We start from the raw sequence: 25335 nt of genomic DNA, 5'->3' as shown, positions 1-25335 counted from the left end.
ATTTCTAGTCCTGTAAACAGAAACAGAACAACATACATGGAAATGAGTTCAACACGTTTTAATGTATTTTTAGTTTTAATCATGTTCATTTGTATCTCTCTGTATGACAGATTCTCAGTAGGTTTCCATGGTCCATTAACCTAACAGCCTGGTAGGTCTACACAGTGAGAGAGGGGGGGATAGAGAGAGAGGGAGAGAGGGGGAGAGAGGGGGGGAGAGGGGGAAGAGGAGGGGTAGAGAGAGAGAGAGAGAGAGAGAGAGACAGAGGGGTGGAGAGAAAGGAGAGAGGAGTGAGAGAGAGAGAGTGAGAGAGAGAGAGAGACAGAGGGGGGGGATTCTTTAACCCAGTCATTGGGCAGGTCAGAGTCTATGTTTGTGAGAGATAGGGAGTGTGGAGAGGGAGAGAGGAGCGAAGAGACAGAGGGAGATACTACAGACATTATCACAACCTGCCACTAGAGGAAGACAAATAAACAGTTTTGTTAGTTTGTCATTCTTACATTCATGGTCACAAAACAATCCCATCGTTGTGGCAGAGAGAGAGAGAGAGAGAGAGAGAGAGAGAGAGAGGACTGGATAACACTCAGTTATCCTTTTTATGTCTCTATTTTTGCTCAGTCATTGGGCAGGTCAGAGTCTATGTTTGTGAGAGATAGGGGGAGTGTGGGAGGGAGAGAGGGTGAAGAGACAGAGGGAGATACTACAGACATTATCACAACCTGCCACTAGAGGAAGACAAATAAACAGTTTTTGTTAGTTTTGTCATTCTTACATTCATGGTCACAAAACAATCCCATCGTTGTGGTAAGAGAGAGAGAGAGAGAGAGAGAGAGAGAGGACTGGATAACACTCAGTTATCCTTTTTTCTCTATTTGCTTTGGTCAGGGTGTGATGTGGGGTGGGCATTCTATGTTTTGTTTTCTGTGTTTCTTTATTTCTATGTTTTGGCTGGGTATGGTTCAGGGACAGCTGTCTAAAGTAGTGTCTCTGATTGGGAACCATACTTATAGCCCCCTTTCCCTCCTTTCAGTGTGGGAAGTGCTTTGTTATGTGGCTCTTTGCCTGTACGCTTCACAGTTGTTTTTATAGAGCTCTGGTCAAAGTAGTGCACTATGTAGGCAATAGGGTGTTATAGAGCTCTGGTCAAAGTAGTTCACTATGTAGGCAATAGGGTGTTATAGAGCTCTGGTCTAAAGTAGTGCACTATGTAGGGAATAGGGTGTTATAGAGCTCTGGTCAAAGTAGTGCACTATGTAGGCAATACGGTGTTATAGAGCTCTGGTCAAAGTAGTTCACTATGTAGGCAATATGGTGTTATAGAGCTCTGGTCTAAAGTAGTGTACCACAGTATGTAGGGAATAGGGTGTTATAGAGCTCTGGTCAAAGTAGTGTACTACAGTATGTAGGGAATAGGGTGTTATAGAGCTCTGGTCTAAAGTAGTGCACTATGTAGGGAATAGGGTGTTATAGAGCTCTGGTCTAAAGTAGTGCACTATGTAGGGAATAGGGTGTTATAGAGCTCTGGTCTAAAGTAGTGTACTACACTATGTAGGGAATAGGGTGTTATAGAGCTCAGGGTTAAAGTAGTGTACCACAGTATGTAGGGAATAGGGTGTTATAGAGCTCTGGTCTAAAGTAGTGCACTATGTAGGGAATAGGGTGTTATAGAGCTCTGGTCTAAAGTAGTGCACTACTATTCCCCATAATGCACCACACAGCCCTATGGGCCCTGGTCAAAGTAGTGCACTATATAGGGAATAGGGTGCCACTTTGGGACAGAAACTCAGACTTTAATCACTGGTCCTGGAGACTGCTAGTTGTTCATACGATGTTGTTATTAATGATTAACCTTGAAATGCAGTGGTCTGAATCAGGGTCACACAGTGTTGTTTTTAATGATTAACCTTGAAATGCAGTGGTCTGAATCAGGGTCACACAGTGTTGTTTTTAATGATTAACCTTGAAATGCAGTGGTCTGAATCAGGGTCACACAGTGTTTCTTGGAAGTCTTAAACAAATCTACTCTGAAACAAAGGTATCACCACAAACACATGGTTCTGGGCTTAAAGAAAGAAGACACCTGTACCATGTCAGATATGGAGTTGAAATGGATTCCAATTGGGGTTTTTCACCCCAATATTACACTATATACATCACAGATGACTGAAATATAGCAAACCCCTTTTTGGCATAGAAACACACCGGATTTTAGGCATAAAAAAATGAATTCTTTATTAATTATGAAATTATAAAAAATATGAATAACATTCCACCATGAGGTCACTAGGTAATAATGATACAATATGAATAACATTCCACCATGAGGTCACTAGGTCATCTGACTGCAGGAAAGCAGTAGCTACAAGCGATGTTATTGTAAACCCAAGGCTTTTCTGGTAAACAGGTTAAACTGGGTTTCTGATGATGCTGACATGGGGTCAGAGCCACTAAACTTTAACAGAAATGATGGAGTCCTAAATTAATCAGTAACAAGAATTACACAAAGTTTCTGACATTGGGAGGTGAATAAACTGTTCCCAAGGTTTCATTCTCAACACAAAGGAAACTCTCACTGACTTGACATGTTCTGGTTTTGAATTCAGGCTGCAAGTAAGGATCCTACCAGGAATTATTCATGTAGGATGTTGGTAGAATGTTGAAGTTGGGATAGTAAGGATCCTACCAGGAATTATTCATGTAGGATGTTGGTAGAATGTTGAAGTTGGGATAGTAAGGATCCTACCAGGGATTATTCATGGTGATGTTGGTAGAATGTTGAAGCTGGGATTAAGGATCCAGGGATTATTCATGTAGGATGTTGGTAGAATGTTGGTAGAAAGTTGAAGATACAGAGCCACTTGTCATCAGGAAGGTGCTCTCTCAGCAGAATATTTCAATCATACAAAATGGCGCTAACTGGCGTAGGCAATGAAATGAAAAAACATATTGTTCATATATTCGTATATTGTGGATATTTTACAATTTGTATATTTATTCATGTATTATAGTTCAATGACATGTTGGATCTCTGTTTAGGGGTCATTGCTCGAAAATGAGTCTCTCTGGGGAGAGAGGAGGGCATCCAATTCTCTAAAATGAGTCTCTCTGGGGAGAGAGAGGAGGGCGGCCCTGCCTCTAAAATGAGTCTCTCTGGGGAGAGAGAGGAGGGCGGCCCTGCCTCTAAAATTAGTCTCTCTGGGAAACATGACACCAAAGCTAAGAGGTGAGAGTACAATTTTGTTTAAGAATTTATGAAGAGTTTTATATCCATAATTTTTTCACATTTGTGTTTTTTTCATCCAAATGAAGTCTTCTTGGTACCTTCATGTGTAAAATATTACTGTTCTAAGATTCATAGATTTTAGTGTCTGATACTTTCCCCTAAACGTCAACTGAGCGGCACAGAGACACCATTCAACTGTGTGCAGATTCATCACATCTTCAGCTGGAAACACTAAGTGATGTTGTCCATCTGTGACCAAAGAGAAAGTGGTCTTAGTTCAATTCTATGAAATTATTTAGTTTATTTTTTTTTTCATTTTGGGGCTGAACATCACAGTGAATATTGTTACATCACAGCGAATATTGTTACATCACATGTTACATCGAATATTGTTACATCACAGTGAATATTGTTACATCACAGTGAATATTGTTACATCACAGCGAATATTGTTACATCACAGCGAATATTGTTACATCACAGTGAATATTGTTCCATCACAGCGAATATTGTTACATTCTCTAGATTCTCCCGTTTCATTTGATCTATAGAGCCCCACAGTGGAGGTGTCATAATACCCATAACACCTAGCGGTCAAACAGGGAAATGGTTCCAATAGTTTTATAGAGCCCCACAGTGGAGGTGTCATAATACCCATAACACCTAGCGGTCAAACAGGGAAATGGTTCCAATAGTTTTATAGAGCCCCACAGTGGAGGTGTCATAATACCCATAACACCTAGCGGTCAAACAGGGAAATGGTTCCAATAGTTTTATAGAGCCCCACAGTGGAGGTGTCATAATACCCATAACACCTAGCGGTCAAACAGGGAAATGGTTCCAATAGTTTTATAGAGCCCCCACAGTGGAGGTGTCATAATACCCATAACACCTAACGGTCAAACAGGGAAATGGTTCCAATAGTTTTTCCACCATACATTTTTCCCATAGGGAATTGTAGAAACACTTCAAATAAGGGCTGTATTCTTGTGGGCAAATTTTGTCATCAAACTTTGTCATCAAAGTCTGGCCTTCTCTGGATTTATGGTGCTTTCATGACAACTTGGAACTCTGAAAAAGCATCATTGATCTTCAGGTCGGAGCTCTAGAAAAGGCCAGAGTCCCGACTTAGAATTTATAGTTGGATGACGATTCAAGACCTATTTTCTCAAATGTTGTATAATGTTTATGTCCAATGGCCGATAAGCACTGATATGTTCTATCTACAATTTCTCTTCATATGACAAGGATTGAAAAGGATTTGCCAGTTGGTTCATGATGATGGCTGCTAGCCTGCTAGCTAAGAGTTTGAAACTATGATGCTGATATGATCAGTCCAATCAAAGCTACTGTAGATATAACATGATGCTGATATGATCAGTCCAATCAAAGCTACTGTAGATATAACATGATGTTGATATGATCAGTCCAATCAAAGCTACTGTAGATATAAAATGATGTTGATATGATCAGTCCAATCAAAGCCACGGTAGATATAACGTGATGTTGATATGATCAGTCCAATCAAAGCCACGGTAGATATAACGTGATGTTCATTTTATCTGTGGCCAATGACCTTGAGCCTTTTGGATGGACACTTCTAATGTAACTCTATGGCAGCATCCAATGGGCTTGAATTTTAGAGATCTCCTGTAGATTTTGAGGTGACATAGTGTCTCCATGAGTGACAGAACACAGAGCCAATCATGACGCAACTATTTACTTATTATTATTTTTGACTGAATAACAGGTGGGGCTCTGCACCTGAATAACAGGTTGCCTCTGTTCCAAAGCAGGAACCACTGACTGGCTGCATGTTCTAATATCCAGATACCTGCTGGTACCTCTTAGGACAGCTGATGAGGCTATTATCCAGATACCTGCTGGTACCTCTTAACTGGATGGGACAGCTGACGAGGCTATTATCCAGATACCTGCTGGTACCTCTTAGGACAGCTGATGATGCTATTATCCAGATACCTGCTGGTGCCTCTTAGGACAGCTGATGAGGCTATTATCCAGATACCTGCTGGTACCTCTTAGGACAGCTGATGAGGCTATTATCCAGATACCTGCTGGTACGTCTTAACTGGTTCTGACAGCTCATGAGGTGTCCTACCCGCCATTTTTTAAAGACAAGACAAAGCTCATTGCCTTCTTCATTCATGCAGAGACGGGCAGCCTGAAGGTCTCCTCATTGATTTAGCTGGAAAGGGGATAAATTGTGTTTTACATTGGTATTCATATTACAGTTGACCTTGAAATATTAGGTTTTAGTGATAACCCCTCTGTGTCCAAGGACAAAACTTTTAAATATTATTTTCATGTGCCTCAAGTAGGCTGGACACATTCAATATTTAACAAACTTTTTTCTGATGAAAACTAGTTCATTGCAACCGCCTTGGAGCCCAGTTTCATAATATTACCTTATTTGCCTAGCTATGAAGTAATCGCGCAGAGTGGGCTGAGGTGATCTTGGGGAATAACGTTGGAGTTCGCGACAGTGTTGAGATGCCGAAGTTTATTGTTCAGACGAACGACCTGCTAGATAGCCAAGCTAGTCAGTACAGCTAGGTAAGCTAGCTAGCTACTCTACCAGCAGCATCCTAGTTGTCCTAGCTAGTCGGTACAGCTAGGTAAGCTAGCTAGCTACTCTACCAGCAGCATCCTAGTTGTCCTAGCTAGTTGGTACAGCTCGGTAAGCTAGCTAACTACTCTACCAGCAGCATCCTAGTTACCATAGCTACCACTACATCATCACTGGCTGTCTGCATTTCTTGTGGACCGATGGAGCTCCCCGGTTGTTTCTTCCACCTGTTAAATCCTGTGGAGGGCTTCTCCCTCTCTCGTTGACGGATGCTGGCTACCTCTGTCCGGTTCTCCTCTCTTCACTAGATGGACGGAAACTTTGGTGTTTAACCCGTCTGTGTCCAAGGGCCGAACTTTTTAATATTATTTTCGTGGCGCCTCAAGGGTTTAATTGTTTGTAAAAACTTAGTGGAGAGGTCTCCATTTTGCCGGGTTTTTTACTTTGTTGTGGAAATTTCCTCTATTTACCAAATCATGAGAGCAAACCACATACAAGTCAGAGTTAGTTATCACAAAGTCCATCTTTAATTATATGAGCTCTATCACAACCCTGTGACTCTCAGATCAATTCAGTGTCTATCAATGAATTCTCTGAGAGTCCCTTACACATTGCAGCTGAGATCAAAAGACACACATAGCCAGACAGCATAGGCATAATTTATCGTTCAGCTTTGTCTCCTAAACTATGTTATTTTCTCAAACTCAGAACCATAAACCAATCCTCCATATCAACAGGCATATATCAAATCCATCCTATCATGACAAGATCACAGAGACAAACTGACAGACATTGTGGAGCCAAGAGATACACGCTTGACCTCTCCCCCTCTCTCCGGCCCAAGCAACTTAGTCTGACATAGAACAGATCCTGCAACCCCGCCACAGTATTATACAAAAATAACATTCTGATGAGAAGTAACTTACAAACATTTGATGAATATAAAACATCTTACCTATGTTACCAACCAATTCTGATTATTCCCCAATACTTCCAGAAAGTATTCACACCCCCTTGACTTTTTACACATTTTGTTGTGTTAAATCCTGAATTTAAATGGATTAATTCAGATGTTTTGGGGTCACTGGCCTACACACAACACCCCATAATGTCAAAGTGGACTTATGTTTTAAGAATTCTTTACAAAATGTATTTAAAATGAAAAGTGATTATATTTCTGGTATGAGTCCCAATCAGAGGCAGCTGTTTATCGTTGTCTCTGATTGGGGATCATATTTAGCCAGCCATTTTTCCCTTTGTGCTTTGTGGGATCTTGACTATGTATAGTTGCCTGTGAGCATTATTATAGCTTCACGTTTTTGTTTTGCATTTATTGTTTTCTTTGAGTTTCACTTCATAATAAAGAGGATGGAACCATACCACACTGCATCTTGGTCCACTCATTATAAAGATCGTGACAGTACCAACAACGGACCAAGCAGCGGGCCCAGGAGGAAAGCCAGGAGTGGAGGACATCCTGGACATGGGACGAGATTATGGCAGGAGACAGGAGACAGAAGCCTGCCATGGAAGCAGGCGGAGGCAGCGAGGGATGGACAGCGACGATGCCAGTGTTCGCGGCCACAACTCAAGCCCAAAAGACAGCCCCAATTTTTTTCTTTGGGGGGCGGCACACGGAGTGGCGGCGACGCTAAGGGGTGAGTCAGAGACCGAGGAGGAATATTGGGACAGATTGAGCGAGGAGTGGGTGGCGAAAGTTGAGGGGAGTGAACCAGAGACTGTCAGTGAGTTGAGGGAGAATGTGGAGGAGAAATGAGAGTTATTGAATTGGTGGAGGATGCACAACATTTGCCCTAAGGAGCGTGTTATCGATTTAAAGCCACCTGAGTCAGCTCTCCATACTCATCCTGAGAAGTGTGTTAAAGTTCCGGTACAATTGATGCTGGCTATACGCACCAGGTCTCCAGTACACCTTCCCAGCCCAGTACGTCCTGTGCCTCTTCCTCGTACTCACCGTGTGAAGAGTGTCATCGTTCCGGTACAGTTGATGCTGGCTATACGCACCAGGTCTCCAGTACACCTTCCCAGCCCAGTACGTCCTGTGCCTCTTCCTCGTACTCACCGTGTGAAGAGTGTCATCGTTCCGGTACAGTTGATGCTGGCTATACGCACCAGGTCTCCAGTACACCTTCCCAGCCCAGTACGTCCTGTGCCTCTTCCTCGTACTCACCGTGTGAAGAGTGTCATCGTTCGGTAAAATGTGTGCCGGTTCTACGCACCGTGTCTCCAGTGCGCTCTACGGCCCGGTACGGCACGTTCTGTTCCTGTTCCTCACACTCTCCCTCAAGTGTGCCTTCTCAGTTAGGTATGCGTCCTGTACCTGCTCACCCTGAGGTGTGCGTCACCAGCCTGGGGCCACCTGTACCCGCCCACGCATCAGGCCTCCAGTGCTCCACAGTCCAGAGCTTCCGGCGACAGTTCCCGATCCGGAGCCTCTGGTGACGATCCACGCACCAGAGCCGCCATTGAAGATGACGAATCCACGAGCAGAGTGGGTACTTCGCCCGCACCGGAGCCGCCCCTGAAGGTAGATGCCACCCGGACCCTCCCTATTGAGTCAGATTTTGCGGTCGGAATCCGCACCTTTGGGGGGGGTACTGTCACACCCTGACCATAGAGAGCTTTTATTCTCTATGTTCGTTAGGTCGGGGTGTGACTAGGGTGGGTCATCTAGGTGATTATATTTCTATGTTGGCCTGGTATGGTTCCCAATCAGAGGCGGATAAACCACGTGATTCGATCTTCTGCGTATAAAGTCATTTGGAAGGGCAAAAAAATATATGAGAACACAATCAGCTGTTCTCCGGGTGGTGTTAGATTACGTTTCAATTGTAACGTTAATACTATTACATACTGGTGTCATATTCCTGTATTGAATAATTGTTTTTAAATATTTTAATATTCATGTCACACGTGAATCATTTGTACAGTTCTTTACTAAAAATGCAGTTATTTGTTACATTTGACTGTAAAACGACTGATTACTCTGAGAGTGAGGCAGATATATATTATTACTGTGTAAAACTTAGCAGTACTCCTGATTTCTCTAGCAGATATATATTATTACTGTGTAAAACCTAGCAGTACTACTGATTTCTCTGAGAGTGAGAGTGAGATATATATATTACTCTGTAAAACCTAGCAGTTCTACTGATTTCTCTGAGAGTGAGGCAGATATGTAGCATTTAAGAAAAAGCATGATTATTTGTCTCTCTGAAATGAAACCATCAAACAATATATATATATATATAATACATATCTCTCATTGAACAACCCCATGCCGTGATTAGATAGTGGAAAAACACCAATCTTTTTCATAATTTCTATAAATAATAAAAGTTAATTGACCAATTTTTCTGAAAATAGAGATATAGTGTTTTGGAATGAAACCCTTCAATTGCTTAGTTAATTCCCAACATTTACTATGTTGTATTTTAATAAAAATATATATCATAAAATGTGGAACCCCTGAAAAATGCACCAGGCTGGAAACTAATGATCTTAAGCCTTTAGGATTTTCAGGAATGCACTGTGGGGACAATGTGGGGCCACTGTGGGGACAGACATAAATCTCTTGGCATGTTTTATTAACTACATATGTTGTCTCTGACCTGGTATCAGTGACATGACATCATCATCTTTAGTCTACATTAGACTAGAGACTGAAGGTCTGTTTCTGTTGTGTTGAAGCCCAATCCATCAGGAGAGACCAGACTCACCCAGCTGTCTGTCCGTGAAGAGTGACGGGTCTATGGACCATTTCTATGATTGCGAAGATGGAGACTTTTCTGCATTTACAGGGTAAGTAGTACTCATGGTACATACCAGGTATCTATAGTATATACCAGGTATGTATTCACAGAGAGACAGCAGTCTGTCCATGAAGACTCCACTCTATGATACTGCCAATTACATGCAACAAGGGAGACATTTCTTCAACACAGAGTAAATACTCCTGTTATATACCAGGTATCTAAACACAGAGTAAATACTGTTATATACCAGGTATCTAGGCAGAGTAAATACTCCTGGTATATACCAGGTATCTAATCAGAGTAAATACTCCTGTTATATACCAGGTATCTAGGCACAGAGTACTCCTGGTACATACCAATCTAATCACAGAGTAAATACTCCTGGTATATACCAGGTATCTAGGCACAGAGTAAATACTCCTGCTATATACCAGGTATCTAAACACAGTATAAATACTCCTGGTATATACCAGGTTTCTAATCACAGAGTAAATACTCTGGTATATACCAGGTATCTAACCACAGAGTAAATACTCCTGATATATACCAGGTATCTAGGCACAGAGTTTTTTATTTTATTTTTATTTTTACCTTTATTTAACTAGGCAAGTCAGTTGCAACCTTCCGGTTACTAGTCCAACGCTCTAACCACTAGGCTACTCTGTTCCTGGTATATACCAGGTATCTAGTTACAGAGTAAGTACTCCTGGTATATACCAGGTATCTATAGTATATACCAGGTATCTAATCACAGAGTAAAAAGAAAACCACAGAGAAAAATCACATGATAAATGAAATAATGTTAATATCTGACAGTAAACAACCTCAGAATAGAAAAGACAAAAAGAGTGCCTCTTCCAGCCCTTCCAATAAATTACATAATTCAACCCTCCCGGTTAGTTAATTTACCTCAACATGCCCCCGGAGAAGGCAGAGTAACGACACCAGCCTTTCGTCAGGAATGACTTCAACACTCGCGTCGCAAAATACAATTCGTTATTCAAAATGACACACTGCTCGCCTGGTTTATAGAAGCGCCAACGGCGTCTAGAAGTCAGTTCTATTTGTGACACAGTTCATTGGTACAGGCTGCATCTCCTCATTGGTTTATAGAAGCAGGTACCCACGTGCCATCTCCTCATTGGTTTATAGAAGCAGGTACCCACATGCCATCTCCTCATTGGTATATAGAAGCAGGTACCCACGTGCCATCTCCTCATTGGTTTATAGAGGCAGGTACCCACGTGCCATCTCCTCATTGGTTTATATAAGCAGGTACCCACGTGCCATCTCCTCATTTAGCAAAAAAACATAACTTAACATAAACATAACTTCTTTAAACAATAAAAGCTAATCTACAAACATTTCTGAAAATGGATATATAGCTTTTTGGAATGAAACTCTTCTTATGTTTCCCCATCTGAGCTCAGAGTAGATGAGAGATTTAATGTTTGTCTCTGTTGTGTTGAAGTCCAATCAAGCAGGAGAGACCAGCCTCCCCTGTTCCCAGCTGTGTGTCCATGAAGAGTGACTGGTCTATGAGTCAACCTATACAGTTTAGAGAGGGAGATTTTTCTACTGAACAAAGGTAAGAAGAACTCATGGGTCATGGTCAGTGAGTTAAACAACACTGTCTCTAGTCATTTCTCCTCTTCCATTTTCCCATTTATTTTTGTTGTTTTCATAATCCATAGGCTAATCATTTTGTCCATTTTCATAGTCCTAAAACAATATTAAACAAACGCAACATTCCCTCCCTGTGTGTGTGTGTGTGTGTGTGTGTGTGTGTGTGTGTGTGTGTGTGTGTGTGTGTGTGTGTGTGTGTGTCTGTCTCCCTGTCTCTTTGTGTGTGTGTGTGTGTGTGTATATGTCTCATGTTTTGTCCACAGAAACCAACAGGAGAGATCAGAGTCAGAGATTCTCAGTGGTCAGTCTTCCCAGAGTCATCAAACAGACCTGGACTCCATATTTAGTGTATGTGGTCCTGTTATTTACATTTGTTTTTGTTTACCTCAAGTAAAGTTGATCTGTCAATCATTCATTAATGTGTTAATGAGAAAGCATTTCTTCTCTTGCTTAACTTATTTACTTAATTTATTTCAGATGCTTGAAGATAATATAATAACATTTGTGAAGAACGAGCTGAAGATGTTCAAGAGGATTCTTAGTCCAGAACTCCCAGAGGCTTTGAGAGTCAGAAGCAGGATAAGGAAGTGGTGGATGCTGAAGATGAGAAGCAGGAGAGCAGTGCCAGAGAGGGGCTCTGAAGATCACACTGCACATCCTGAGGAAAATGAACCAGAAGGAGCTTGCTGACACACTGGAGAAATGTAAGATCTGTCTGCCTCATGTTGAATGATGTTTTATAACATTTAAAAGCTGTAGCTAAAGTACAGCTAAATTAGCTGTGTAACTCAATGATATTGTAGCAGCCTTAACTAGAGGTCGACCGATTATGATTTTTCAATGCAGATACCGATATGATATTAAAAAATACAAAATAAATGTATTTTTAATAATGACAATTACAACTTACTGAATGAACACTTATTTTAACTTAATATAATACATCAATAAAATACATTTATCCTCAAATAGATAATGATACATGTTCAATTTGGTTTAAATAATGCATAAACAAAGTGTTGGAGAAGAGAGTAAAAGTGCAATATGTGCTATGTAAGAAAGATAACGTTTAAGTTCCTTGCTCAGAACATGAGAACATATGAAAGCTGGTGGTTCCTTTTAACATGAGTCTTCAATATTCCCAGGTAAGAAGTTTTAGGTTGTAGTTATTATAGGACTATTTCCCTCTATACCATTTGTATTTCATTAACCTTTGACTATTGGATGTTCTTATAGGCACTTTAGTATTGCCAGTGTAACAGTATAGCTTCCGTCCTTCTCCTCGCTCCTCCTGGGCTCGAACCAGGAACACAACGGCAACAGCCACCCTCGAAGCAGCGTTTCCCATGCAGAGCAAGGGAAACAACCACTCAAGGCTCAAAGCGAGTGACGTTTGAAACGCTATTAGCGTGCGCTAACTAGCTAGCCATTTCACTTCGGTTACACCAGCCTCATCTCGGGAGTTGATCTCGGGAGTTGCTAACAACACACTGCCAACACACTGACTCAACTCCAGCCACTTTAATAATGGGAATTGATGGGAAATGATGTAAAATATATCACTAGCCACTTTAAACAATGCTACCTAATATAATGTTTACATACCCTACATTATTCATCTCATACGTATACGTATATACTGTACTCTATATCATTTACTGCATCTTTATGTAATACATGTATCACTAGCCACTTTAACTATGCCACTTTGTTTACATACTCATCTCATATGTATATACTGTACTCGATAACATCTACTGTATCTTGCCTATGCTGCTCTGTACCATCACTCATTCATATTATTTATCCCCTTACACTTGTGTGTATAAGACAGTAGTTTTGGAATTGTTAGTTAGATTACTTTTTGGTTATTACTGCATTGTCGGAACTAGAAGCACAAGCATTTCACTACACTCGCATTAACATCTGCTAACCATGTATATGTGACAAATAACATTTGATTTGATGATTTGATTTGATTGGCTTGAAGTCATAAACAGCGCAATGCTTGATACTTGTATGCTTGTATGCTCAGTCAGATTATATATATTATCTAGCAGGACACGCTAGATAATATCTGGTAATATCATCAACCATGTGTAGTTAACTAGTGATTATGATTGATTGTTTTTTACAAGATATGTTTAATGCTAGCTAGCAACTTACCTTGGCTTACTGCATTTGCGTAACAGGCAGTCTCCTTGTGGAGTGCAACGAGAGGCAGGCAGGTCGTTATTGCGTTGGACTAGTTAACCTGAAGGTTGCAAGATTGGATCCCCGAGCTGACCAGGTGAAAATCTGTCATTCTGCCCCCGAACGAGGCAGTTAACCCACCGTTCCTAGGCCGTCATTGAAATTAAGAATGTGTTCTTAACTGATTTGCCTAGTTAAATAAAGGTGTAAAAAATAATAATAATAATAAAATCGTCAAAATCGGTGCCAAAAATTCTAATTTCCGATTGTTATGAAAACTTGAAATCGGCCATTCCGGTTAATCGGTCGACCTCTAGTCTGAACACAACACCTAGTGACTCCATCAAGTAGCAGCAGGGATGTGTTTTGGTGATTCATTTAGAGAGAGAGAGAGAACATTAATAATACCATCAATAATACCAATAATAATATAATCAGTCACACCAGTCTGTAAAGCATTATAAAAACTTTTACAGATTTATACAGTCAGTTAAGATAATAAATTATTATAATTGAAAACTTTATAACAGTCCTACAATACTGTAGACATTAAAACAGACGTAATATTAATATCCTCTGTGTTATTTCTAGATTCAGATGAGCTCGCTGTGATTTGCCAACTTGAACTCAAATCTAATCTAAAGAAGAAGTTTCAATGTGTATTTGAGGGGATCGCTAAACAAGGAAACCCAACACTTCTCAATAATATCTACACAGAGCTCTACATCACAGAGGGTGGAACAGGAGAGGTCAATAATGAACATGAGCTGAGACAGATTGAGACAACAAACAGGAAACAAGCAAGACCAGAGACTGCAATAAAATGTAATGACATCTTCAAACCCTTAACGGGACAAGACAAACCTATCAGAACTGTGCTGACAAAGGGAGTCGCTGGCATTGGAAAAACAGTCTCTGTGCAGAAGTTCATTCTGGACTGGGCTGAAGGAAAAGCAAATCAGGATGTCCAATTCGTATTTTCATTCCCTTTTCGGGAGCTGAATTTGAAGAAAGGGGACAAACACACTTTCATTGAACTTCTCAATCACTTCTCAATGGAAACCAAACAATCAATCTCCAACTTCGACAAGTACAACGTTCTGTTCATCTTTGATGGTCTGGATGAGTGCCGACTGCCCCTAGACTTCCAGAAGAACAAAATCTGTTGTGACGTCACAGAGTCAACCTCAGTGGATGTTCTGGTGACAAATCTCATCAGGGGAAATCTGCTTCCCTCTGCTCTCCTCTGGATAACTACCCGACCTGCAGCAGCCAATAAGATCCCTTCAGAATGTGTTGACCAGGTGACAGAGGTACGAGGGTTCAATGAACCACAGAAGGAGGAGTACTTCAGGAAGAGATTCAGTGATGAGGACCTGGCCAGCAGAATCATCTCACACATAAAGACATCAAGGAGCCTCCACATCATGTGCCACATTCCAGTCTTCTGTTGGATTTCTGCAACAGTCCTTGAACACATGCTGAAACATAAGAGAGAAGAGATGCCCAAGACTCTGACTGAGATGTACACACACCTTGTGGAGTTTCATACCAAACAGAAGAATGAAAAGTATCTTGGGAATGAAGAGACAGGTCCACACCGGAATAAAGAGAGCATTCTGTCACTGGGAAAACTGGCTTTTCAACAGCTTTTGAAGGGCAATCTGATTTTCTATGAAGAAGACCTGAAAGAGTCTGGCATTGATGTCAATGAAGCCTCAGTGTACTCAGGATTGTGCACACAACTCTTTAAAGAGGAATGTGTGCTGTACCAGGACAAGATGTACTGCTTCGTACATCTGAGCATTCAGGAGTTTCTGGCTGCTGTATATGTGTTCCTCTCATTCATCAACAACAATGAGAATCTAATGGACAAACTGCAAACAAACGACGAGCCTGAAATTGCTTTCTACAAGGGTGCTGTCGATAAAGCCTTACAAAGTGAGACGGGAAACCTGGACCTTTTCCTTCGCTTCCTTCTGGGCCTCTCACTGGAGTCCAATCAGAAGCACTTACGAGGTCTACCGACAAAGACAAGAAGCAGCCCACAGAGCCATGAAGAAACAATCAAGTACATCAAGGAGAAGATCAGGGAGAATCCCTCTCCAGAGAGGAGCATCAATCTGTTCCACTGTCTGAATGAACTGAATGACCATTCTCTAGTGGAGGAGATCCAAAGATACCTGAGATCAGGAAGTCTCTCTAAGTTCAAACTGTCACATGCACAGTGGTCAGCTCTGGTCTTTGTGTTGCTGACTTCAGAAAAGGAGCTGGTTGTGTTTGACCTGAAGAAATACTCCAGATCAGAGGAAGGTCTTCTGAGGCTGCTGCCAGTGGTCAAAGCCTCCCGAGCTGTTCTGTGAGTAAATAAAATGACATTATTCATCAGGAAGAAATATTCAGTTTAGAGAAACGTATGTATTATAATATTTATATAATATTATATTGAATAACACATTGAATAAATGCATAGATTTTTACATTAGTATAACATTATGACCACACAATTCTAGGAGATGGAAGATGAATCTATGACATCTCCTGGTTTCAATGATGTTTCTAGAGACAATATCTCTCTTCATCACTCATTACCTAGGTTTACCTCCACTGTATTCACATCCTACCATACCTTGGTCTGTACATTATACCTTGATGCTATTTTATCGCCCCCAGAAACCTCCTTTTACTCTCTGTTCCAGACGTTCTAGACGACCAATTCTTATTGCTTTTAGCCGCACCCTTATTCTACTCCTCCTATGTTCCTCTGGCGATGTAGAGATGAATCCAGGCCCTGCAGTGCCTAGCTCCACTCCTATTCCCCAGGCGCTCTCTTTTGACGACTTCTGTAACCGTAATAGCCTTGGTTTCATGCATGTTAACATTAGAAGCCTCCTCCCTAAGTTTGTTCTATTCACTGCTTTAGCACACTCTGCCAACCCGGATGTTCTAGCTGTGTCTGAATCCTGGCTTAGGAAGACCACCAAAAATTCTGAAATTTTAATGCCAAACTACAACATTTTCAGACAAGATAGAACTGCCAAAGGGGCGGTGTTGCAATCTACTGCAAAGATAGCCTGCAGAGTTCTGTCCTACTATCCAGGTCTGTACCCAAACAATTTGAACTTCTACTTTTAAAAATCCACCTCTCTATAAACAAGTCTGTCACCGTTGCCGCCTGCCATAGACCACCCTCTGCCCCCAGCTGTGCTCTGGACACCATATGTGAACTGATTTCCCCCCATTTATCTTCAGAGCTTGTGCTGCTAGGTGACCTAAACTGGAACATGCTTAACACCCCAGCCATCCTACAATCTAAACTTGATGCCCTCAACCTCACACAAATTATCAATGAACCTACCAGGTACCTCCCCAAAGCCTTAAACACGGGCACCCTCAAAGATATCATCCTAACCAACTTGCCCTCTAAATACACCTCTGCTGTCTTCAACCAAGATTTCAGCGATCACTGCCTCATTGCCTGCATCCGTAATGGGTCAGCGGTCAAACGACCTCCACTCATCACTGTAAAACACTCCCTGAAACACTACAGCGAGCAGGCCTTTCTAATCGACCTGGCCGGGGTATCCTGGAAGGATATTGATCTCATCCCGTCAGTAGAGGATGCTTGGATATTTTTTTAAACTGCCTTCCTAACCATCTTAAATAAACATGCCCCATTCCAGAAATTTAGAACCAGGAACAGATATAGCCCTTGGTTCTCCCCAGACCTGACTGCCCTTAACCAACACAAAAACATCCTATGGCGTTCTGCATTAGCATCGAACAGCCCCCGTGATATGCAGCTGTTCAGGGAAGCTAGAAACCATTATACACAGGCAGTTAGAAAAGCCAAGGCTAGCTTTTTCAAGCAGAAATTTGCTTCCTGCAACACTAACTCAAAAAAGTTCTGGGACACTGTAAAGTCCATGGAGAATAAGAACACCTCCTCCCAGCTGCCCACTGCACTGAAGATAGGAAACACTGTCACCACTGATAAATCCACCATAATTGAGAATTTCAATAAGCATTTTTCTACGGCTGGCCATGCTTTCCACCTGGCTACTCCTACCCCGGTCAACTGCACTGCACCCCCAACAGCAACTCGCCCAAGCCTTCCCCATTTCTCCTTCTCCCAAATCCGTTCAGCTGATGTTCTGAAAGAGCTGCAAAATCTGGACCCCTACAAATCAGCCGGGCTAGACAATCTGGACCCTTTCTTTCTAAAATGATCTGCCGAAATTGTTGCCACCCCCTATTACTAGCCTGTTCAACCTCTCTTTTGTGTCGTCTGAGATTCCCAAAGATTGGAAAGCAGCTGCGGTCATCCCCCTCTTCAAAGGGGGCTACACTCTTGACCCAAACTGCTACAGACCTCTATCTATCCTACCATGCCTTTCTAAGGTCTTCGAAAGCCAATTCAACAAACAGATTACCGACCATTTCGAATCTCACCATACCTTCTCTGCTATGCAATCTGGTTTCAGAGCTGATCATGGGTGCACCTCAGCCACGCTCAAGGTCCTAAACGATATCTTAACCGCCATCGATAAGAAACATTACTGTGCAGCCGTATTCATTGATCTGGCCAAGGCTTTCGACTCTGTCAATCACCACATCCTCATCGGCAGACTCGACAGCCTTGGTTTCTCAAATGATTGCCTCGACTGGTTCACCAACTACTTCTCTGATAGAGTTCAGTGTGTCAAATCGGAGGGTCTGCTGTCCGGACCTCTGGCAGTCTCTATGGGGTGCCACAGGGTTCAATTCTTGGACCGACTCTCTTCTCTGTATATATCAATGAGGTCGTTCTTGTTGCTGGTGAGTCTCTGATCCACCTCTACGCAGACGACACCATTCTGTATACTTCTGGCCCTTCTTTGGACACTGTGTTAACAACCCTCCAGGCAAGCTTCAATGCCATACAAGTCTCCTTCCGTGGCCTCCAATTGCTCTTAAATACAAGTAAAACTAAATGCATGCTCTTCAACCGATCGCTACCTGCACCTACCCGCCTGTCCAACATCACTACTCTGGACGGCTCTGACTTAGAATACGTGGACAACTACAAATACTTAGGTGTCTGGTTAGACTGTAAACTCTCCTTCCAGACCCATATCAAACATCTCCAATCCAAAGTTAAATCTAGAATTGGCTTCCTATTTTGCAACAAAGCATCCTTCACTCATGCTGCCAAACATACCCTTGTAAAACTGACCATCCTACCAATCCTCGACTTTGGCGATGTCATTTACAAAATAGCCTCCAATACCCTACTCAACAAATTGGATGCAGTCTATCACAGTGCAATCCGTTTTGTCACCAAAGCCCCATATACTACCCACCATTGCGACCTGTACGCTCTCGCTTCATACTCGTCGCCAAACCCACTGGCTCCATGTCATCTACAAGACCCTGCTAGGTAAAGTCCCCCCTTATCTCAGCTCGCTGGTCACCATAGCATCTCCCACCTGTAGCACACGCTCCAGCAGGTATATCTCTCTAGTCACCCCCAAAACCAATTCTTTCTTTGGCTGCCTCTCCTTCCAGTTCTCTGCTGTCAATGACTGGAACGAACTACAAAAATATCTGAAACTGGAAACACTTATCTCCCTCACTAGCTTTAATAAGCACCAACTGTCAGAGCAGCTCATAGATTACTGCACCTGTACATAGCCCACCTATAATTTAGCCCAAACAACTACCTCTTTCCCAACTGTATTTAATTCATTTATTTATTTTGCTCCTTTGCACCCCATTATTTTTATTTCTACTTTGCACATTCTTCCATTGCAAAACTACCATTCCAGTGTTTTACTTGCTATATTGTATTTACTTTGCCACCATGGCCTTTTTTGCCTTTACCTCCCTTCTCACCTCATTTGCTCACATCGTATATAGACTTGTTTATACTGTATTATTGACTGTATGTTTGTTTTACTCCATGTGTAACTCTGTGTCGTTGTATGTGTCGAACTGCTTTGCTTTATCTTGGCCAGGTCGCAATTGTAAATGAGAACTTGTTCTCTACTTGCCTACCTTGCCTACCTATAAAGGTGAAATAAAATCTATATGTTGTTTGGGAGAATAAACCAAATGCTTCTGCCATTGTCCTTATACACTACTGGTGTTAAATGAACAGTGTGTTTGTGAAGTTATGATGATCTCTTTGTCAGGCTGTCAGGCTGTGGAGTCACAGAGGAAGGCTGTGCTTCTCTGGTCTCAGCTCTGAAGTCAAACCCCTCACACCTGAGAGCTGGACCTGAGTAACAATGACCTGAAGGATTCAGGAGTGAAGCTGCTCTCTGCTGGACTGGGGAATCCCCACTGTAAACTGGAGACTCTGAGGTCAGTATTCTTGTAGTTGGTCAACAAGTGATAACTGTTCACCAGATCCACCTGTGTTTTCCAGACACACATAGTCCACACCATATGTGTTTGGACAGCATTTTGGATTTGAGATAGAATGTTTCAAATTAGGAATACAGAATGTCACCTTTTATTTGAGGTTAATGGTGAGAGGATAGCATGTTTTGTTGTAGCCTCTGTTATTGGTAATGGTGAGAGGTTAGCATGTTTTGTTGTAGCCTCTGTTATTGGTAATGGTGAGAGGTTAGCATGTTTTGTTGTAGTCTCTGTTATTGGTAATGGTGAGAGGTTAGCATGTTTTGTTGTAGTCTCTGTTATTGGTAATGGTGAGAGGTTAGCATGTTTTGTTGTATTCTCTGTTATTGGTAATGGTGAGAGGTTAGCATGTTTTGTTGTAGCCTCTGTTATTGGTAATGGTGAGAGGTTAGCATGTTTTGTTGTAGTCTCTGTTATTGGTAATGGTGAGAGGTTAGTATGTTTTGTTGTATCCTCTGTTATTGGTAATGGTGAGAGGTTAGCATGTTTTGTTGTAGCCTCTGTTATTGGTAATGGTGAGAGGTTAGTATGTTTTGTTGTAGTCTGTTATTGGTAATGGTGAGAGGTTAGCATGTTTTGTTGTAGCCTCTGTTATTGGTAATGGTGAGAGGTTAGTATGTTTTGTTGTAGCCTCTGTTATTGGTAATGGGGAGAGGTTAGCATGTTTTGTTGTAGCCTCTGTTATTGGTAATGGGGAGAGGTTAGCATGTTTTGTTGTAGCCTCTGTAACTCTCACAATTTTTCATGATTGATACATGATTTTATATTATTCATCAGGACTCATTTAGCAGTATTTAGGAACGTGTTATCTCATCACTTAGACATACAGATTAAGCCTGTCTGTCTTCTGACTGATACTGCTTTAAACGGGTCTGATCAGTCTGCTCAAATATTTGTACATTTTTCTCTCTACAAGCAGTACTTAAGATTTTTTGTCATGTCTAATAATGATACATGCATTTATGAATAGATATGGAAGGATTCAGGACACTGATATATCTGAATATGTTGAAAAAATATACTGTCACTCTTTTCACCACCAAAGAATAGCAGTGTGATTTTAATATGATTTGACTCTTTGCAGGCTGTCAGGCTGTCTAGTCACAGAGGAAGGCTGTGCTTCTCTGATCTCAGCTCTGAGGTCAAACCCCTCACACCTGAGAGAGCTGGACCTGAGCTACAATCACCCAGGAGACTCAGGAGTCAGACTGCTCTCTGCTGGACTGGAGGATCCACACTGCAGACTGGAGAAACTCAAGTATGTAGAGGGTTTATGTCAATGTCCATATCAGACATGTTGGACTTATCAGGCTGGTTAAGACAAACATTATTACCACCACTTGGACAAAGTTATATGCTGACTGTGTGTGTGTGTGTGTGTGTGTGTGTGTGTGTGTGTGTGTGTGTGTGTGTGTGTGTGTGTGTGTGTGTGTGCGCGTGTATGTTCAGTGTTTCCAGTGTGTCTGTGCCCAGTGTGTGTCACACACACAAACACTGGACACACACACACACATACTGGACACACACACACACATACTAGACACACACACACACACACACACATGCTGGACACCCACTGAATGAACGCTGGACATATACACACACACACACAGGACACACACACAAACACTGGACACACACAATGGACACACACTGTACATACAATCTGGAGACACACACACACTGGACACACACACACTGGAAACACACACAGACAACCATTCTTAGTTATTTGCTGACCGTGTGTGAGTGTGTGTGTGTGTGTGTGTGTATCCCTCAATGACTGTCTGTTCTTCTGCTTACCGCTACAGTGTGGAACATGGTGGAGAGAACAGAATGAAACCTGGACTTAGAAAATGTGAGTGTTGACTGCTGTGAAGAATATGACTAAGTCTTAATTCAAGTTAAGTAAAAGTCAAATACCACCATCATTACTTACTTGGTCATATTAAATATCAGCTGTAGTTCTACAGAAGCAGAAATCAGGGACACCAACGTTTACAAAGAGTTGCTTTGACTGTGTGTGTGTGTCTGCGTGTGTGTGTGTGTGTGTGTGTGTGTGTGCGTGTGTGAATTGGAATAAGTGTGTTTTATATTACCATACAGTATAACATCTGATCATTCAACAAGTCTCACGTTACCTTAACTTCTCCTTCTGATACCTAGAAACATCTACATTAAATGAATGAGTGAAAAGTGAGTTAACATTCTAATGTGAATGATGATGATTTCTAATATTGTGTCTGGTTTCATCCATCAGATGTCTGTGATCTCACACTGGACCCAAACACAGTAAACAGACTCCTCTCTCTGTCTGAGGAGAACAGAAAGGTGACATGTAGGAGAAAGAAGCAGCCGTATCCTGATCACCCAGAGAGATTTGAGAACTGTGAACAGGTGATGTGTAGAGAGGGTCTGACTGGGCGCTGTTACTGGGAGGTAGAGAGGAGTGGGAGAGGGGCTGGTATAGTAGTGACATATAAAGGAATCAGCAGGAGAGAAGGGGGTAATGACTGTGGTCTTGGATGGAATGGCAAGTCCTGGAGTTTGGTCTGCACTGACAACCGTTACTATGCCTGGCACAATAAAAATCGGACTACCATAGACGTCCGCCCCTCCAGCCCCTACAGAGTAGGAGTGTATCTGGACTGGCCAGCCGGCACTCTGTCCTTCTATAGAGCCTCCTCTGACACACTGACCCACCTGATCACATTCACCTCCACATTCACTGAGCCCCTCTATCCAGGGATTAGGGTTTGGGGTGATGACTCCTCAGTGTCAATAATCACCTGACACACAAACTGGACAAACACACACACACACTGACCCACCTGATCACATTCACCTATATATCCCTCTATCCAAACATACACTGGACAAACAACAGTTTCAGTAAATAATAACTTGACACATTCGGATTATGATGATGGCGACTCAGTGACACACACACACACACACACACACACACACACACACACACACACACACACACACACACACACACACACACACACACACACTGACACTGTCCACACACTCACACACTGAACACACACACAGGACACACACTCACACCGCACACACAAACACACACTGGACACACACACTTACACTGGACACACAAACATTTTCACCAATGGGCCCTTCTATCTTTAAGGCATAACACATACACACACAGAGTGGACATACACAAACACGCACTGGACGCACTGGACACACACACACACACACACACACACACACACACACACTGGACACACACACTGGACACACACACTGGACACACACACACTGTAAACACACATTCACACTGGACACACACATATACACACACACTGGATCCCATGTTCTAGAACAGCTTCTATCCCAGTTCTATTTGCCTTTTAAATCAGTTTCTGGACCACAGGTTCTAGAACAGCTTCTATCCCAGTTCTATCTGCCTGTTAAATCAGTTTCTGGACCACAGGTTCTAGAACAGCTTCTATCCCAGTTCTATCTGCCTGTTAAATCAGTTTCTGGACCACAGGTTCTAGAACAGCTTCTATCCCAGTTCTATCTGCCTGTTGAATCAGTTTCTGGACCACAGGTTCTAGAACAGCTTCTATCCCAGTTCTATCTGCCTGTTAAATCAGTTTCTGGACCACAGGTTCTAGAACAGCTTCGATCCCAGTTCTATCTGCCTGTTAAATCTGTTTCTGGACCACACGTTCTAGAACAGCTTCTATCCCAGTTCTATCTGCCTGTAAAATCAGTTTCTGGACCACAGGTTCTAGAATAGCTTCTATCCCAGTTCTATCTGCCTGTTAAATCAGTTTCTGGACCACAGGTTCTAGAACAGCTTCTATCCCAGTTCTATCTGCCTGTTAAATCAGTTTCTGGATCACAGGTTCTAGAACAGCTTCTATCCCAGTTCTATCTGCCTGTTAAATCAGTTTCTGGACCACAGGTTCTAGAACAGCTTCGATCCCAGTTCTATCTGCCTGTTAAATCTGTTTCTGGACCACAGGTTCTAGAACAGCTTCTATCCCAGTTCTATCTGCCTGTTAAATCAGTTTCTGGACCACAGGTTCTAGAACAGCTTCGATCCCAGTTCTATCTGCCTGTTAAATCTGTTTCTGGACCACACGTTCTAGAACAGCTTCTATCCCAGTTCTATCTGCCTGTAAAATCAGTTTCTGGACCACAGGTTCTAGAATAGCTTCTATCCCAGTTCTATCTGCCTGTTAAATCAGTTTCTGGACCACAGGTTCTAGAACAGCTTCTATCCCAGTTCTATCTGCCTGTTAAATCAGTTTCTGGATCACAGGTTCTAGAACAGCTTCTATCCCAGTTCTATCTGCCTGTTAAATCAGTTTCTGGACCACAGGTTCTAGAACAGCTTCGATCCCAGTTCTATCTGCCTGTTAAATCTGTTTCTGGACCACAGGTTCTAGAACAGCTTCTATCCCAGTTCTATCTGCCTGTTAAATCAGTTTCTGGACCACAGGTTCTAGAACAGCTTCTATCCCAGTTCTATCTGCCTGTTGAATCAGTTTCTGGACCACAGGTTCTAGAACAGCTTCTATCCCAGTTCTATCTGCCTGTTAAATCAGTTTCTGGACCACAGGTTCTAGAACAGCTTCTATCCCAGTTCTATCTGCCTGTTAAATCAGTTTCTGGATCACAGGTTCTAGAACAGCTTCTATCCCAGTTCTATCTGCCTGTTAAATCAGTTTCTGGACCACAGGTTCTAGAACAGCTTCGATCCCAGTTCTATCTGCCTGTTAAATCTGTTTCTGGACCACAGGTTCTAGAACAGCTTCTATCCCAGTTCTATCTGCCTGTTAAATCAGTTTCTGGACCACAGGTTCTAGAACAGCTTCTATCCCAGTTCTATCTGCCTGTTAAATCAGTTTCTGGACCACAGGTTCTAGAACAGCTTCTATCCCAGTTCTATCTGCCTGTTAAATCAGTTTCTGGACCACAGGTTCTAGAACAGCTTCTATTCCAGTTCTATCTGCCTGTTAAATCAGTTTCTGGACCACAGGTTCTAGAACAGCTTCTATCCCAGTTCTATCTGCCTGTTAAATCATCAACCTAAACTGTTTTCATCAGACTATTAGAACATGACTGAACCTTTTGGTTCCTTTTCTGATCTTTTACCACTTTGCATTTTTATGATATATTTTACTGTTTGTGTTTGTACCACAGGAGGTTGGTGGGACCTTAATTGGGGAGGACAGGCTTGTAATGGCTGGAGGGGAATAAGTGGAATGGTATCAAACACGTGGTTTCCATGTGTTTCATTTCATTCACTCTGTTCCAGACATTATACAGAACATACTGCACTTGTTTTATACTGTTTTAGATGGATCCTCTGTTTATCATCTTGTTTTATACTGTTTTAGATGGATCCTCTGTTTATCATCTTGTTTTATACTGTTTTAGATGGATCCTCTGTTTATCATCTTGTTTTTTACTGTTTTAGATGGATCCTCTGTTTATCATCTTGTTTTATACTGTTTTAGATGGATCCTCTGTTTATCATC

The 25335-nt window shown here is 42.0% G+C and overlaps 1 protein-coding gene and 1 long non-coding RNA gene across 3 annotated transcripts; both read left to right on the top strand.

The window, feature by feature from the left end:
- Nucleotides 1–3070: 3070 nt before the first annotated feature.
- LOC135564819 (uncharacterized) lies at nt 3071–11770 on the top strand. Of its 2 annotated transcripts, none has more exons than XR_010461276.1 (5): nt 3071–3223; nt 9522–9632; nt 11058–11174; nt 11476–11560; nt 11690–11770. It is a non-coding gene; the product is annotated as an uncharacterized LOC135564819 (long non-coding RNA). The 2 variants fall into 2 exon arrangements; XR_010461277.1 differs by lacking the exon at nt 3071–3223 and adding an exon at nt 8335–8358.
- A 64-nt stretch (nt 11771–11834) lies between these two features.
- On the top strand, nt 11835–23607 carry LOC135564805 (NLR family CARD domain-containing protein 3-like). The gene is given in 7 exon segments (XM_065010871.1): nt 11835–11916; nt 13997–15764; nt 19579–19653; nt 19655–19750; nt 20892–21065; nt 21619–21665; nt 22068–23607. Coding segments are annotated over 7 exon segments (2730 nt in total). The 5' UTR covers nt 11835–11879; the 3' UTR covers nt 22601–23607.
- The last annotated feature ends 1728 nt before the right edge of the window (nt 23608–25335 follow it).

The sequence above is a fragment of the Oncorhynchus nerka genome, linkage group LG26 (assembly GCF_034236695.1).
Source record: "Oncorhynchus nerka isolate Pitt River linkage group LG26, Oner_Uvic_2.0, whole genome shotgun sequence".
Lineage (NCBI taxonomy): Eukaryota > Metazoa > Chordata > Actinopteri > Salmoniformes > Salmonidae > Oncorhynchus > Oncorhynchus nerka.
The sequence above is the reverse complement of the archived record's forward strand: the minus strand, read 5'-3'. Positions and strand labels throughout refer to the sequence as shown.